Here is a 14,973-nt window from a genome sequence, read left to right as displayed (position 1 = left end):
ATAGGATCATATCTGCATTTTTCATAATTTAATAGTTAATCATATCCCAGAGAATATGAAGTAGAGAATTACATACACATTCACTTTTAAATTCATAAAAATCTTAGACTGCTAAGTAAGAGCCACTTTAAAATGCTTCAAGGCCAGAACAAAAGAAACATGCACACAAAAAACAGACTGCTAAGATATGTTAGATAAGATGCATAGCCAAGAACCCAATAGCAGCTATTCCATATCCCTCTAGCAGGAAACAAAAATTAAGGTTTACATAGAAAGCATGAAAGAAAGTATGGACAGATATAAAGTTTAAAGTCAGTGAATCAATTTCCTTTCAGTCAAGGTGACTACACTGCTACAGTACCAGAAAGGATTTCAACCATGCATTAAACATCGTTCCTAACATGTCAGATATAGACAATACAAGAAAGAGATAAAAACAAATTGTGTCGGTGCACCGAACTTCTGTTTCTTGCACTCAAACATTGCTCAAATTTTTCCCTTTCCATTGTTTCATGTAAGATTTGATATATACATCCAGAAGAATGGAAGATGAGACAATACACCTTTAATTAGGATTGGAACACGGTGATGTTTGTGACAGCCTTGTGGGACATAGCGTCCTCCATGCTAGAACACAATACTATGAAAGCCTTAAAATATTTTATGTTCTATGTGACTCAAACTAGACCATAAGAACAGGTGGGGCAGTTGTGCAGACCTCTTTGAAAACAAGAACAAAAGACCCTTTCAATCACTAGCATTTCTGCAACTTAAACAAAACCATACCCAATCCTCCAAATACTTGGATATCCAGAGAAAAAATATAGTTGAAATTATTTTTTTCATCCATCCCTAAATAAATTACTTCACCTATCAACAAGATTGAAATGCTTGGCATAATAATCACAAACGTATGAACTAAGTTCTTTCAAAAGAAATTAAAAAAAAAAAATCCATCTAGCTGCCTAATCAAAATGTATTTTGGCTACTTTACTCACTTCCCCTCCAAGGAAACAGGATCAGGCTAATGATATCCTGCCCAATGTTTAGTGATTTTATAGTTGGTTTAGCTGGACAGCATAACAGAATATACTCTTCCAGTCTCTACCTGAATTCTTTGAAGATATATAATTGTTTAGCTCTACATATCAGCTCAAATTTTTGATAGCATTTAAAGTACATGAAGAATCCTGTTCATCATGTCTAGTTATATCAAAACCTCCTGTGATTTCCTGAAATGAACAAGATTTTTAAGTGTTCTCATCTCACAGCAATAAATATTCATTCAACAATCTGTCAAATATCCAACTTCAAAAGACAACTGGCTTGGAGGCAAATGTATGTTAATTATGGATTTTGAATTCCTCAGAAACTGAAGCTGTAGGCCTATACTTTTAAATAGATTTTACTGATTTTCTTCTCCTTGCTCTTGAAGTGAAGAAGAAACAGGGGGGAAAGGCAGAAGAGAAAGATCAAGAAGGGTAAGGGAATATTTTAGTAGAATATGAATATAATGCTAATAACAGCAATAAAAACTACCTGGCCTAAAAGAGCTGGCCTTGTACTTCAGATGGTCAAGAGGACATTTAATGTATTCTAAAGTAACTGGACTAAGCTGGCAAGTATGATGTAAAATCAAGAGGGACTTTTTTCTTCAGGGTAAAGTTCATTTATGGACTATCATTTGTTTCTCAGATATTCAGCACAAACATCCTTTTTTAGTAGAAGTACAGAAGTATATTTTCACTGGCAATTAAAAGCAGTTCAAAACATATTATTTAACTTATTCCATACCCAGATGACAGAAAGGTAGAAAATTTTAAAAATTATTTTACCTTTTCTAGCTTTTTAGCCTCAATATGTCGCAGCACCTGTTCCCTCCAGTCATGAGGGACTTTACTTTTTCCTGTAGGGTCTAATAAAGAGTGTTCTGAGTTAACCCTTGAATTTGATCTCTTTGAAGGGCTAGTCCGTGAGTAATTAAAGTCACTAACTGACATAGTTCTTTCTGGTATTTCATTCACTGATGGCCGAGCACTCTGTGGTCGCGGTACATTTGGACCATCAATGCTGTATGTCCTGGCAGAAAGAGGTCTCTGTTGCCCTGACATTATTGGTGGAGCTCTTCCCATTGAATGCAAATCTCTGTATGTTAAATAATCCCCTTCAGGAATCTGGGCCCGCCTTGAAGGTCCAGTATCACCAACATTTATAGAAGCTGTAGAAGAAACACTACTCTGTCTTTGAAGAGTGTGTCTGGTTGCTCCAGGGAGCAGTCTATCATTTGGTGGAACAGCCCACATATCTACATGTCTCCCAGACATCCGTTGATGAGTGTTATATGCAGCACTGGCTCGGACATTGTTATGATTAGAGAAATTCATATTGGCAGAATGCTTTACATAGCTGGGGGTTTCTGTGCTGTCAGACCTTAGCAGACGTGAAGGAGGTAAGCTGCTTTGTTCGACTTGGGTGTTTTGTTTCTGGGACCACAAAGTGTCTTTTGCTGTTGCACTGCTGCTGTACTGAATATTATACTGGGGAGTGCAAAACATCTGTGCACCACCTGTCACTGATCCTCTCACTACATTAGCACCTTCAGGATTGTGATTTGAGTCAAACTTGAATGCAGCTTTTGTAGAAGATACTAAATCAGATGATGATGACGACCCAGGAAAAACTTGCAAAGGCTGATCGTACAGAAGGGTAGCAGATTTACTTCGGACTATGTTTTTCCCATCTGCACTACCAGATGCAGATTTTACCACTGAGTTTGCCTGGGGAGATCCATTGTCATTGACAATATCATAGATTTTAAGACCACCAGGGTCCATACTGGTGATGCTGTGAGACTTCATCACAGGACCACTTCTCTGTGGTGACAAGTCTTCAGTGCTCCGTGAAATAGACAGCTCAGCAGAAGAATCACCATCAGCTCTACTGCTTCTCATTAGTTCTTCTTTATTGGGAGACTGTACTGCTTCCTCAGGATGTCCATTTACTTTATTTATAGGATATTTATTTCCATTTTCCAACTGTTCACCTTCTTCTCTTACAATATTGTTCAAAAAGCCCTTTACTGACGCTATTTCCTGCGGTTTTAACCTTTCTACAGGAACTGGCACTGCCTCTTCACTAGCTAGTTTATTGATATTCATATTTATTTGGTCTAACTTGTGAGACTCTTCTGTAGGAGTGCTTAGATCAACACCTTTTCCTATCAGGCCTATTCTTTCTTCAAGGCTTAGTTCATATTCAGACAGATCTGTAACCTTCTCTTGCACATTTATTTTTTCTTCTACTGTAATGCTCAATTCACCTCCATTTTGCAAAAGATTATTCAAATTTTCATCTTCTCGCCTGTAAGAAAAGACAGTTCTTAGAAGAAATACCCAAAGGACCAATATATTCCTTTAAGAAATTTCAGAAAAATTAATTGTAATGTGCACCACAGTCATGCTGTGTACACAATAGAGGACAAAGAGCAATATACAAACAAATTTATTATTTGCTACTTTACCATTATGAAAGTACATTACACAGAGGGCTTACTTCAGCAACTTGGCTTTCTGTCATCAATTACATGATCATGTTATGGTTACTTAAAATGAACAGGAATGATTAAAGACAGCTTAAAACGTCAAAAAGTATGAAGTGAAAGTAATTTAATTAAAAAAAAACACTTCCGAGTTCCATCACAATTCTAGACAGAAGTCTTGTTTTCATTGGCTTTTTTTTTTAAAGGCACATTTTAATTAAACCCACAAGAAGTAGTAAGCTTCAACTCCTTTCATTAAAATTTTCTAAAAGCTACTTAATAATTATGTTAGTAATCACATGGATCTTCAACATTACACAAACAAAAACAGGAGTTTTTAAAATGATATACTGGAAGTATTTAGCAGGGATAACACAAATTAAGAATGAAATTATTATACCTTATTATAAGAAGAAATGGAACCACGTCTTGTATACTAGAATTGGTCTTTGAATTTGTACTAAGTTTTGTGTGTTTTTTTTTTTAAAGCACCATTTCATTAGTCAACATTACTTTAAAACATTACAATTTAGATTATTTAATGAATGATTAATGAATTAAAGGAATGGAAATTGCATATGAAAGATTAAGTAACATTTTGCTATTATACTTGCTCAGTTGTATACAGTATTTTACAAACCTGATCTTGGATAAAACAGCAGCATGTGTTTCTTTGTCTGGAGAGCAGAGAGAAATATCTTGGCTACTATCAGTATTTAAGGAAACAGAATCTGACATTCGAGAAGGAGAGGAACAGTTGCTGTTATTTTGATTGCTATTATGGGTAGCTTCATCTGATAACGAATCAGCATCTTTTGAATCATCTGAAACAAAAAAAAGCCAATTTAGTTATAGATACATACATGTGTTTAATAGCCAGAGTGTTCATGTTAAGGTGTTTAGAAATCATATGTTTTTCTTAGTGACACATTACTGGAAACTAATATATAAGCTATCACCTTCACAAACTTGTTTTTTGTTGTGTGGTTTTTTTTTTTTTAATAAATTCACAGAAGACTGCTTGTAATAGTTCCAATTTTTCTGAAATATTTGGTTCAATGTAAATAGCCCTCCCCTGTTAATGCAATTTAAATTGTTGCTTTATTCCAAGTTTCCTTGGCATAATCTAAGTGTTACATTATGTAATATTTCCCAAACTTATCCAACAAATGATGTTTTTATTTTTGCAGCGACTCCAAAGTTTTCAGTTGTGTGAGTCTATTAGCCACTATGAAAACAAAGTACACTGCTTGACATGCAGAACTTCGAAAGCGCACAGTTGTTGTTTTTGAATATTATATAATTGATAAATAGCTACTTATTACAACAAACAGTCTGGAAAGAACTGGATCGCTAGAACTGTATAGAGTTTTATGAATGTAAAACATACGAAAGAAAAATATTCTTCTGAGCAACTGGAACCCAATGCATTCCCATCCTTCGCAGATCACCTAAGAGTGATCAGAGTTATTTATATCTTTCCATATTTATTCTTGCATAATGTATGCACACTTACATACCACATCCATATAAAAATCATTGATCTGCAGGACTTCAAGCCAGCCATGATTTTGACATGAGCAAACACAATTTGTGCACACAAAGTGCACAAATCAATACATTTAAATTTTTGCTTCAAGAGACAGTTATAGGCACCAAAAGCATAAATTTGTGAATCTAATTTCTAGCTCCAGAGATGAGAAAAGTTTTGACTTACTAACTTTAGCCAGGCATAAAAGTCCAACAACAACACTGATAAACATCAGGTTTTTTTTCACCTCCAGGTAATCCTCAGAAGACTCTTCCAGCTACCTCAGTGCGCTTTTCCTCCATCCTCAAAATCTTTCCCTCTTACATATAGTAGCTAGAAGAGCCTTTTTTTTCCTGGACAAGGACATCACATGAAGCAAAATACAATCTGCTCTTTGACTTAATTTTGTTTTCTCTGAATCTTAGGTCATTCCTTACTCTTAAGGAAACGGTTATCCAGACTCAAATTATCTTCCAGAGAAGTAATATAGAACTTAGCTAACAAAAACAATTCTTATTCTTATTTCCTCTCACCCCAGATCAAAGAGTAAAGTGAGTGTAGAAAGAGTTGACACAAGAGAAGTTTATTCTTAAACCTTAGGAAGAGTGCACAACTTCTTTGAGAAATTTAAACAAGCCCACAAAACCTGGGAGAGGGAGGAAATATGGAATGTTTTCAAGGTAAATACCATTTTCTGCAATCCTCTTTCAACATATTGAGAGTGTTTCAAGCTAACAGTCCCCCAAGCCAGAAAATAGTCCTTTTTCCCTCTGCTTTTATACTGATGACAAAAAAAAAAAAAAAAGAAAATCAGGAGGTCAGTACAGCTTTCTCTACTGTACACTCAAGTATAAGATTCTACAGAATTCTTTTCTGTTTTCATTGCTTAACTAGGCAATTGATCATCTTTCTTTTAACACACAAATTAAAACACCTAATTTAACTAGAAAAACTAGCGATTTTGAGTCAAGGAACTATGAGAACTATTTGCTTTTTAGAGCATCTCACCTTTTTTGCTGTTGCTAAGAGCTACCACTTTTGGTTGATTTATGGAGGTTTCAATCAGTGGTGGTCGCATTTCTGCCATTTTCATCTCTTCATCAGAGGACAGCTCTTCTGACTCCTGTTAAAGGAAAAACAGCTTTATGTTGTGCATTTAACGTAAGAGCTTAACGTAAGAGCTTAAAGGTTAAGTAAATGCTATCTAAACTGTCACACGTTGAACAATAAAGGGGAAGATAAGCAACATCACATAGGTATAACATCGCAACTGTGTAGTGCATTTTGTAGTGCATGTCAATTGATTTTAATAACTTTTTTTCCACTGAATTATCCTAAATCAGCAGTATATACAGACTTGCTTTGTCAGTGATTAACTCTGTGGAAATGCTAATCAAACTGGTGGGTAACTTCAGTTGCAAGAACCTGCTCAGAGCAAGCAGATGAAATATTCTTCCCCTGCTGGAAGAACCTCTGGTTGAGTTTAAGTCAGAAAAGAAACAATCATGATGTCATCATTCAGTAACACGGTAATAGACATTAACATGAAGTGGCACATACAAACTTTAAGTTTCCAGCAACAGATAGGGAAGTATCTATGCTATTGCATTACAACTCCTTCCCCCACCCCACCCCCCCCAGCACTGCCAGTGGAACTAGTAACAAATGATTCCTTTTCTCTCTGCAGTCGCTTTCAATGTGTTGTAAAGCTGCTAATGCCTAACCCCTCCCTTGCTTCCTGCCCGAGGAACTTCACATTTTTTAGAGTAAAGGACATCAATACTTTCAGATTTCCTTAGAAGTTCTCTAGATCTTTAATGCTTTTTATTGCTCTCTTTGGACTCTGTAATTGCTTGACACCTTCATTGAATTTCAGTACTCAAAACTGCACATGTTGCTCTAGCTGAGGTCTTAAATGTCCTACAGAATTTACCTGTTCACTCCTGATAAGACACGTCAATGATGTTTGCTTCTACTCTTTTTCCAGCTGCCTACAATGTTGACTGCCTTTAAGTTACCACTGAACTAGCAAACGCCCCAGACTGATGATCTGGGTATCAGTTCAGCAGAAAACAGCTCAAACTAGGTGATCTTAGGAACAGAGAGTTACGCTGTGAGAAAAGTTTGATTTTAGTTTGCACAGTCTAATTAAAAAAAAAAAGAAAAAAGGAAGTATAGCTTGTGTTTTTATCTTGAAATTTACACCGTGTGTAATTCCAAATGGAAGAGAAGTTATTTAACTTCAAGAACAATAGATGCCGAATAGATTTAGGCTAGGAATCACTAGTTCCTAACCATAAGATGGAGCTCAGTGCACTATATGAAAGAGATTAACTGACACAGTTGCCTGCAACAGGAGCCAGGCAACAGATTCAGTATCCTACTGCCAGGTTTTCAGAAATATTCTGAGGGGAAAAAAAACCTTCCTTCCCTACTGTGAAGATTTCTTTCTAGTAAGCATGCTTCCTCTTAAAAATGCTACAAAACATGTCGCAGATTGCAAAACAAGTCTGTTAATGTCAATTTTTTCTTAAAAGTTTCAGAACATTTAATGTGTAGAACCTTCTAGAGTACCACCGCTTCCATGATACCAACAACCTGATGAGTTCTTTGGACTGCAGTACAGGAGAATAAACCTGAGTGAGAAGTAGCAAACATGGTGTGACAGCCTTCATTAAATAAGTAAATAAAAATCAAATCTATTCCTCTGCAATCAGAACAGAGATCCTCATCACTGCCTCCATCACATTGCCCTTCAGCTTTGGGTGAGACATATAACAAGTGCAATTAATGTTGAAATGAAAAACTTGTATGCATGTAAGGTTTAGATATCTGGACTGAGCTGTAACAAAACTACTAGCAAGTTACTACAAGGACAAAGAATTCAGTATCCCTCACTGACTACATACTGCTGCTGCATTTCCTTAACAGGCCCACAGCCAGCTTCAAAGACATGCTTCCACTGTTAGACAACTAATACAACCGTTCAGAAATTATGTTTTTAAACTAAAAAATAAAATCCAATATTTTCAGAAAGTGGGTAACAGCAAGAACACGTTAAGGGGGGAAAAGAGCCAGCAACAGGCACAACTCCTTGTCACAAAGCCTCTTCAATGTATTATATATGCATGCTCTACTGCTTGCAAAACACAGACAAAAATAATCTGCTTGTGAAACTATGAAAAGAAGCATTTTACAGGTTGTGACTGTCAATTGATTAACTGGGAAGTTCCAAATTTTGTCATAAGTCTGAAACATATTCTAAATAAAAAAAGAATATATGGTTGTTTGTCTACAAAGAGTTCAGAAAGTAGAAGTGTCTGACTTTTATAAGAGGTAAATACAATTCAAGTCATTCATGACAATTTACTACTAAATATAGATGAATACATATTCTTAAACACACCTTCCATTTTTTATTTGCAATGAACGGGTAGTCACTTGGATACACAGGTTTTTGATTGCTCACACTGCTACGACATTTTGACATTTCAGTGACAATTACTATTATGTACCGAAGTACTGAAAGTCAAGTAAAAAAATGGAAAAATCATATTTGAGTCTTTCCACAGCTTGATACTTAAAGTTTTAATCAAGTTTGCTTTATTGTTCTTTACATGCATATATCTTTCATTACGAACTTTTTACTAGGTATTTCAACTTGTACTTCATATAGTGTGAAGTAAAAACAATATTACATTACCAACCCATTTGTACTTACAGCACTTACGGATGGCAATTTTCTGCTTCTGTCAACATAAATTTTTGTCTTTCATAGTAACTAGTTCAATGCAACACCAGCACAATTCTTTGACTGTTATGATATTCATCACAATGCCATACCTCAAGCGTGTCCTCATGGTTGACAATTGTTTTTGTGTTCTGCAAGGTTTTAACAAGTGCAGCCATCTGTGAATTTGCAGTGCAGTGCTCAGCTTCTGGTTCAGTAGGCTTCTGCACAGAGCTTCCGGCTGAATATTGCTTTCTCTCATCAGCTTTGTTCTTTATTGGAACAATTTCTGAAGTCTACAGGATTAAGAACATTTGTAGAAAAAACATCCTGAAAGGTTTTTCAGTATCATATGATTGATACTAAGACTTAGCACTGAATATTTTGGGAAACTATAAAATGGAAAATCTGACCTTTGAAATTATCAAGCGCAAAATACACAAGGTAGAGAGAAATCTCTGTAGATTACTAAATTATATTCCCCACCCTTTTCCAATTGGTTTTACTCCCTTCACTGCTGGGGTCAATTCATACCATTAAACTTCCAGTTAAACAGACTAAAAAAAGGCCAAGAATACGTACAATATCACCTCAGCAGCAAACAGATGCCAAATAGTCCTATCACTTATCACATCAGGCTACATCAACCTCTTAGCCACTTGTGTGCCTTCCCAGCTTATTGTATTAAACCTTCAGTTATAAGGGCAGCAGTAACATTTTTAGAGATAATCCTGATTTTCCTTTTGAAGTTTCACGGATAAAAGAGAATCAGGTAACGACAAGGATGCCATCCTCCAGAAACTGGAGTAAACAGCTTGGCAGCACATCAGCATTTTGTATTTTCCTGAGAATCAAGCCATCTCCTTTGTTCTTAGTGTTAGGGGAAAATTACTACTGCAAAACAGACATTTATTACAGACTTGTTAAGATGATGAAAAGGTAAATTCTGTTCTTTAACTAACACTAAAGCATTAATGTAGAGAAGAAGAATGAAAATGAATCAATGATACTCTAGATATTTGGATGTTCTAGTGAAGTCAAAAGAGAATACTTTATCTAACCTTTACCCCCACATCTTTTACAGAAACTGCCTGGCTTTCCCGTTTTGATTCCTTGGCAACATCTTCGGTAGACTCTTCATCCTTTAGTCTATGTACAATTGTCTGGACAGTTTTGACCATATTCTTCAGTTCATCAGGATATGGAGTTGGATATCTCTTCAGATTGCCTTCCTGTGTAATAAAAGAGCAGGAACGTTCTGAATTTAATTAAATGCCATAATTTAAGTATTAGCTTTCAAACAGGCAATGAATTAGGACAAAACTTTCAGCAGAGAAATGTAGGATTTCCATTTAGCTGAGTCTACCTGGATTAAAAACAATTTTATAAAACCCAGCAAGATTACAAATCACTTTTTTTTTTTAATTTGTCCATCGAATGCAAGCAGGAAGAAACATAACAGATGTAATGTACTTAAAGGAAAATTAGGATTAACCATTTTTTCCCCACTACCCCTCCTCCACAGAAGAACCAGTTCTGTAGTCTCCTAATTACACCCTAAACCAGCTAAGACTTTTTCCCTGGTGCTCCTTTTTAAGTGATCTGAGGGGGAGAAGAGTTTTTCCAGTTAGATACTCTTAAGCTAATAAACAAAGTCCTTCATTGGAGCACCTCTCCTGTGAAGAAAGTCTGAGAGAGCTGGGGCTGTTCAGCCAACAGAAGAGAAGGCTCCAGGGAGACCTCACTGTGACCTTTCAATACTTAGAGGGGTCTTATAAAAAGGATTAGGAAGGACTCTTTACTTGGGTAGATAGTGATAGGACAAGGGGGAATGGTCTTAAACTAAAAAAGGATAGATTTATAGTAGACTTTAGGAGGAAATTCTTCACTGTAAGGATAGTGAGGTACTGGCACAGGTTCCCCAGAGAAGCTGTGGATGCCCCATCCCCAGAAGTGTTCAAGGCCAGGCTGGATGGGGCCTTGGCCAACCTGATCTAGTGGGTGGCGTCCCTGCCTATGGCAGGGGGGTTGGAATTAGATGATCTTTAAGGTCCCTTCCAACCCGAGCCATTCTGTGATTCTATGATTCTATGATTTCTTCAGAAGACCTAAATCTACAGCCAGATGAAGAAAAAGCATGGGACTTGGGAGTGTGGATGGGAGTGATAGGGAGGGAAGCATCCACTGTTTAAAAAAAAAATTAATACTAACCCGAGGTGGTGCCTCTCTCTCATCTTTGTCTTCATCACACTCAAATGCCACCTGAGCACGCTGTTTCCTCTGTTCCTCCCACAGAGATGGATTGAAACTTTCATTGTCAGATATGAACATAACTAAATAAAAAAAAGACTCTTATAAGAATAGGATACATTATACAAAATAAAAATCTTCTTTTTCTTGTATGGCATTGGTGAATTTTTATATGTATACTGGAAAAGGTAAGAGATAGTGATTAGTAAGCTGAAAACTAACTGAGCTCTCACTGCTGTATGAACTTGGCTGTATTTTGATAATAGTAACATCCCTATCTGTAAGGCTAAACACTTCATAGATGCAGCTGTACTCTAGCCTGAACGCTCACATTTGCAAATTTTCAGCATAACTCTCTGCAAAATACTTATATAAATTAATAAAATATGTATTTGTACAAAACAAAGTAAATGATACTTAGATTAATATAAAGTGACTTCAGTGGTATGGTCTTACTATGCACATTTAAGAGAATTCACCTGATTTCACTTAATGATAACGGAAACAGAAAAGTGACTTTCTGACAAGAACTTTCAGTATTACCAATCCTGAAATAAACAAAAAGCTTCTAAAACTTAACACAAAATATAACAGGTATACAAATGTGGAGCTTTACAGAGTATTTCTTGACTAATTTTACAAGAGAAAAAAAATCTTTTGTTTACCCACTGTCTTATTCTAGCATGCTTCTATGCCTTGTGTGACATGGATTAGGTTCTATTTTAGTGTGCAAGTCTAATAAGTCTGCAATCACCACTATATACTAAACTATATACTTCTCTAGAAATGCCAATATTGTTCATATTAAATGTTTCTAGATATTTCTATACCTGAAATAGGAAAATGCTTAATTATAGACATTTATAATATAAAAATATATACAATAGTATACATATATAATACACATATAATTATTTGTTACTCTGTTTATTGGATAAATTTTCTATTTTAACATATCTGAAAATATTCTAATAGACTTCTTTATGCCTGAAATAATTCCTGACATACCCAAAAAAGAATTTTATAAAGAATTATTTTATTTATTTATTTATTTTAATTGAAATTTATAAAAGGTTATCTATTGAACTTTAAACCTTCTGTTTGGCATGACTGTTCAGAAGGAGGTCTTCTGTCAACCTAAGCCAAACAATTGGCCCTTTCTTTGTCTACAGAAAGAAACCCAGCACCTGGGTAAAATAAAATTCAAATGGACATAATGCTTTCAGGAACTACCTTCAACTTCACTGACAACCTCCAAATGATTTTTTTTTTTAACTCTCACGTTCTGTCACAGGGATTGCAGATTCATTATCTGCATTAGAGGGCACTAAAAGTGATGCATAATTTACTGTTTTTGTAGATGTTTTTGATTACTCCTCTCAATGTACTAGACGTTTGTGCCATGGAACATAAAATGTTGCCAATTGAGAGTTTTCAATTATTCCCATTGAGTAACCCCCCTCCCCACACCCACACCCATCCACCCACCCAATCCAAGCATACTCTACTTCATGTATCTCAAAAATAGCCTGACTTCTCTGAAAGAGGTACAAGGTTTTTCCGTTTGCCTGTAGGGGAAGGAAAGTGGAGAAACATACAGACTTTACACTCTTACCCTAACTCCCAGTGGGTTTACTCATGGAATGTTACTCATTTTCCTAACTATTTCACAAGAGTGCAGAAATAACTTTTTGGCAAGGTCTTCATATTCTGTGACTAACCTTTTATAAAACAGTTTGAATTACATGTAAGCAAAAAGCATTTTCCTTTTTTTGTTTGTTTTGTTTTTTATACTTACAATAAGCTACAGAATGCTATAAAACTTTCCAGAGTTATGTACTCAGTAATGGAGTCTGACATTTTGCCAAATAGTCAGTCTAAAGCAGACACCTGGCAAGGAGAATTTCAACCCAAAGCATTAAACTCTGCCCGAATGAAAAAGGATGTCACATTAGGAAGGGGCATCCATCACAGAACATAATCTTACCAGTCTATTCCTCACCTCACTCTTCCTCACATGCACACTTCCAACAGAAACATATTTTCACCTAGAATTTACTAATATGTGGATCATGTGTTTAAACTGCATATCTCATTCATCAGACTTTTCATCACTTAGAGTTTTACTTAAAACTTTTATTTAAGTATTATCAAGTGAAAATCATGTTAGTTGGATTGTCTTCCCATTTTTATTTTCAAAAAGGGAACATTCAGACAGAGTATTTCAGAAATTCTTACCATCCTCAGTCCTTGGTTGCTGGGGGAACATGTAATTAGTAAGAACTGTTTTCTGTGTGTCGGGGTCAGCTTCTTTTTGAAGTGGAATAAGTGGTTTAGACTAAGAAGCAATCAAAGAAGGAACCGTTAAGACAATATACAGATGTAAAAAGTAAATATGATATATGTAATACATCCCATTACTTTGAAAACTGCTCTGCTTTCTATTAAATCATTTATCATTTATTTTACTAAGTTTCCCCAATGGTATATCTGTGGAAGAAACAACATGCTACATATTCAAGTACTAGCTACATATCAAGCACTACCATTCCTGTAAGCCTAAAGTAACAACAACAAAAAATAATCTAAATTGTGTTAAATTAGATTTCTTAACAATGCAGAACTTTGCCAGAACTATGCAAAGCTCTGAAGTAGTGTATGCTCAATGTTGTTTATTTTAGGAGAACAGACAAAATGAAGTCAAGGAATTACTGATGCAGATACACAGTATCACTTCTCATTATATTATGGTTTGCTCTGTACTTGTCAACGCCATTAAAAATAAAGTAAATCATCTGTCTATATATGTTTTCCCCCCAAAAAATTCACCTGATTATCTGATAGCCACATAGCAGTGAGCTGTTGCAGTTTTGTGAAGGTAAATGGCAAATTCTTCAGTCTGTAAATTAGAAGAAGAAAAGTTTATGTAAGCACACTTATCAATACTAAGACTGCTAAGGAACAGTGCTGCATTAGCCTGCAAAAAATGCTTATAATAAACATCTACAGATATTGTTAAATTAATAACTATTCACTGTTGAAAGGTAATAGCACTTAATTTATATTAAAAGTTGTACCTAGAATCTTCTTTTAAATGTGAACTTCTACCCAATTTAGCAAGCAGCTTAAAAAGTGAGACAGGTAACTTGAATTTAACTCAGTTCAGTGATATGAATACTATTGTTAAGACAATCATTATCATGGCATGTAAATCAACTATCTGACTTAAAGTCAGGACTATTTCTTTTTATACTTTAATTTGGATTCTCAGCAATTTTCAATACAAACGTGCTCCAACTAAGAAAAATTAAAAAAAAAAGAAGAAAAAGAAAAGAAAAATTTCACACCTGAAATACTGTTTTTTTTATTTTTCCTAAAAAAAGAAAATGTATGTGAATGGGGTTGCCCTGAATAATAAGAGCTCTGGCATTAATGGAGGTATCAGGCTATGGGTAGAGTACAGAGAAGCAGGATTGGATAACAGGAGGGAGAGCTCAGACTTCTCTCTCCAATATATTTCATTTCTGTGAATTGGCAGTTCCTCAATGAGAAGGGTTTTGCCAGTTTTTAATGACCAGCTCTAATGAAACACAACTCCTTCCCCACTCTCGAGCACACTCAAGTGTTCTACAATATACTGTGATACGGTTTTATGTCCTCCATATGCAATACAGGAAGCTATTAATTTTTACCTAAGAATCAAATAGAAATGTTAAGAAGAGAACAAATTAATTCCCTAGAAAAATGCATGCTAACAACCATGGGTGTATCTAAGCTGTGCATCAATGCAGATGCTTAAGTCATCAAGTATGTGCCTAATTTGAAGAAATACATCTTCATACAATGGACCAATAATAAATAAAATACAACATAGCAACAGTAAAATACATACATTTCGGTCAGCTTATAAACTGTGGGTGAGAT

General features: G+C 35.4%; 1 protein-coding gene across 12 annotated transcripts in view; it reads right to left on the bottom strand.

Moving 5' to 3' along the window:
- ERBIN (erbb2 interacting protein) overlaps positions 1-14,973 on the bottom strand; it is a 121,378-nt gene that overhangs the window by 14,133 nt on the left and 92,272 nt on the right. For 11 of the 12 annotated variants that reach the window (XM_080573088.1, XM_080573087.1, XM_080573082.1 and 8 more), the window contains 8 exons: positions 13,879-13,948; positions 13,288-13,387; positions 11,011-11,132; positions 9,861-10,031; positions 8,913-9,095; positions 6,078-6,192; positions 4,179-4,362; positions 1,836-3,360 (listed from right to left, as the gene is read on the bottom strand). In XM_080573088.1, coding sequence (XP_080429214.1) covers positions 1,836-3,360; positions 4,179-4,362; positions 6,078-6,192; positions 8,913-9,095; positions 9,861-10,031; positions 11,011-11,132; positions 13,288-13,387; positions 13,879-13,948 — 2,470 coding nt within the window. The remainder of the gene's footprint in view (positions 1-1,835; positions 3,361-4,178; positions 4,363-6,077; positions 6,193-8,912; positions 9,096-9,860; positions 10,032-11,010; positions 11,133-13,287; positions 13,388-13,878; positions 13,949-14,973) is intronic. The other variant, XM_080573080.1, reaches the window with a different exon arrangement.

Source organism: Anser brachyrhynchus (assembly GCF_964034855.1).
Source record: "Anser brachyrhynchus genome assembly, chromosome: Z".
Lineage (NCBI taxonomy): Eukaryota > Metazoa > Chordata > Aves > Anseriformes > Anatidae > Anser > Anser brachyrhynchus.
The sequence above is the reverse complement of the archived record's forward strand: the minus strand, read 5'-3'. Positions and strand labels throughout refer to the sequence as shown.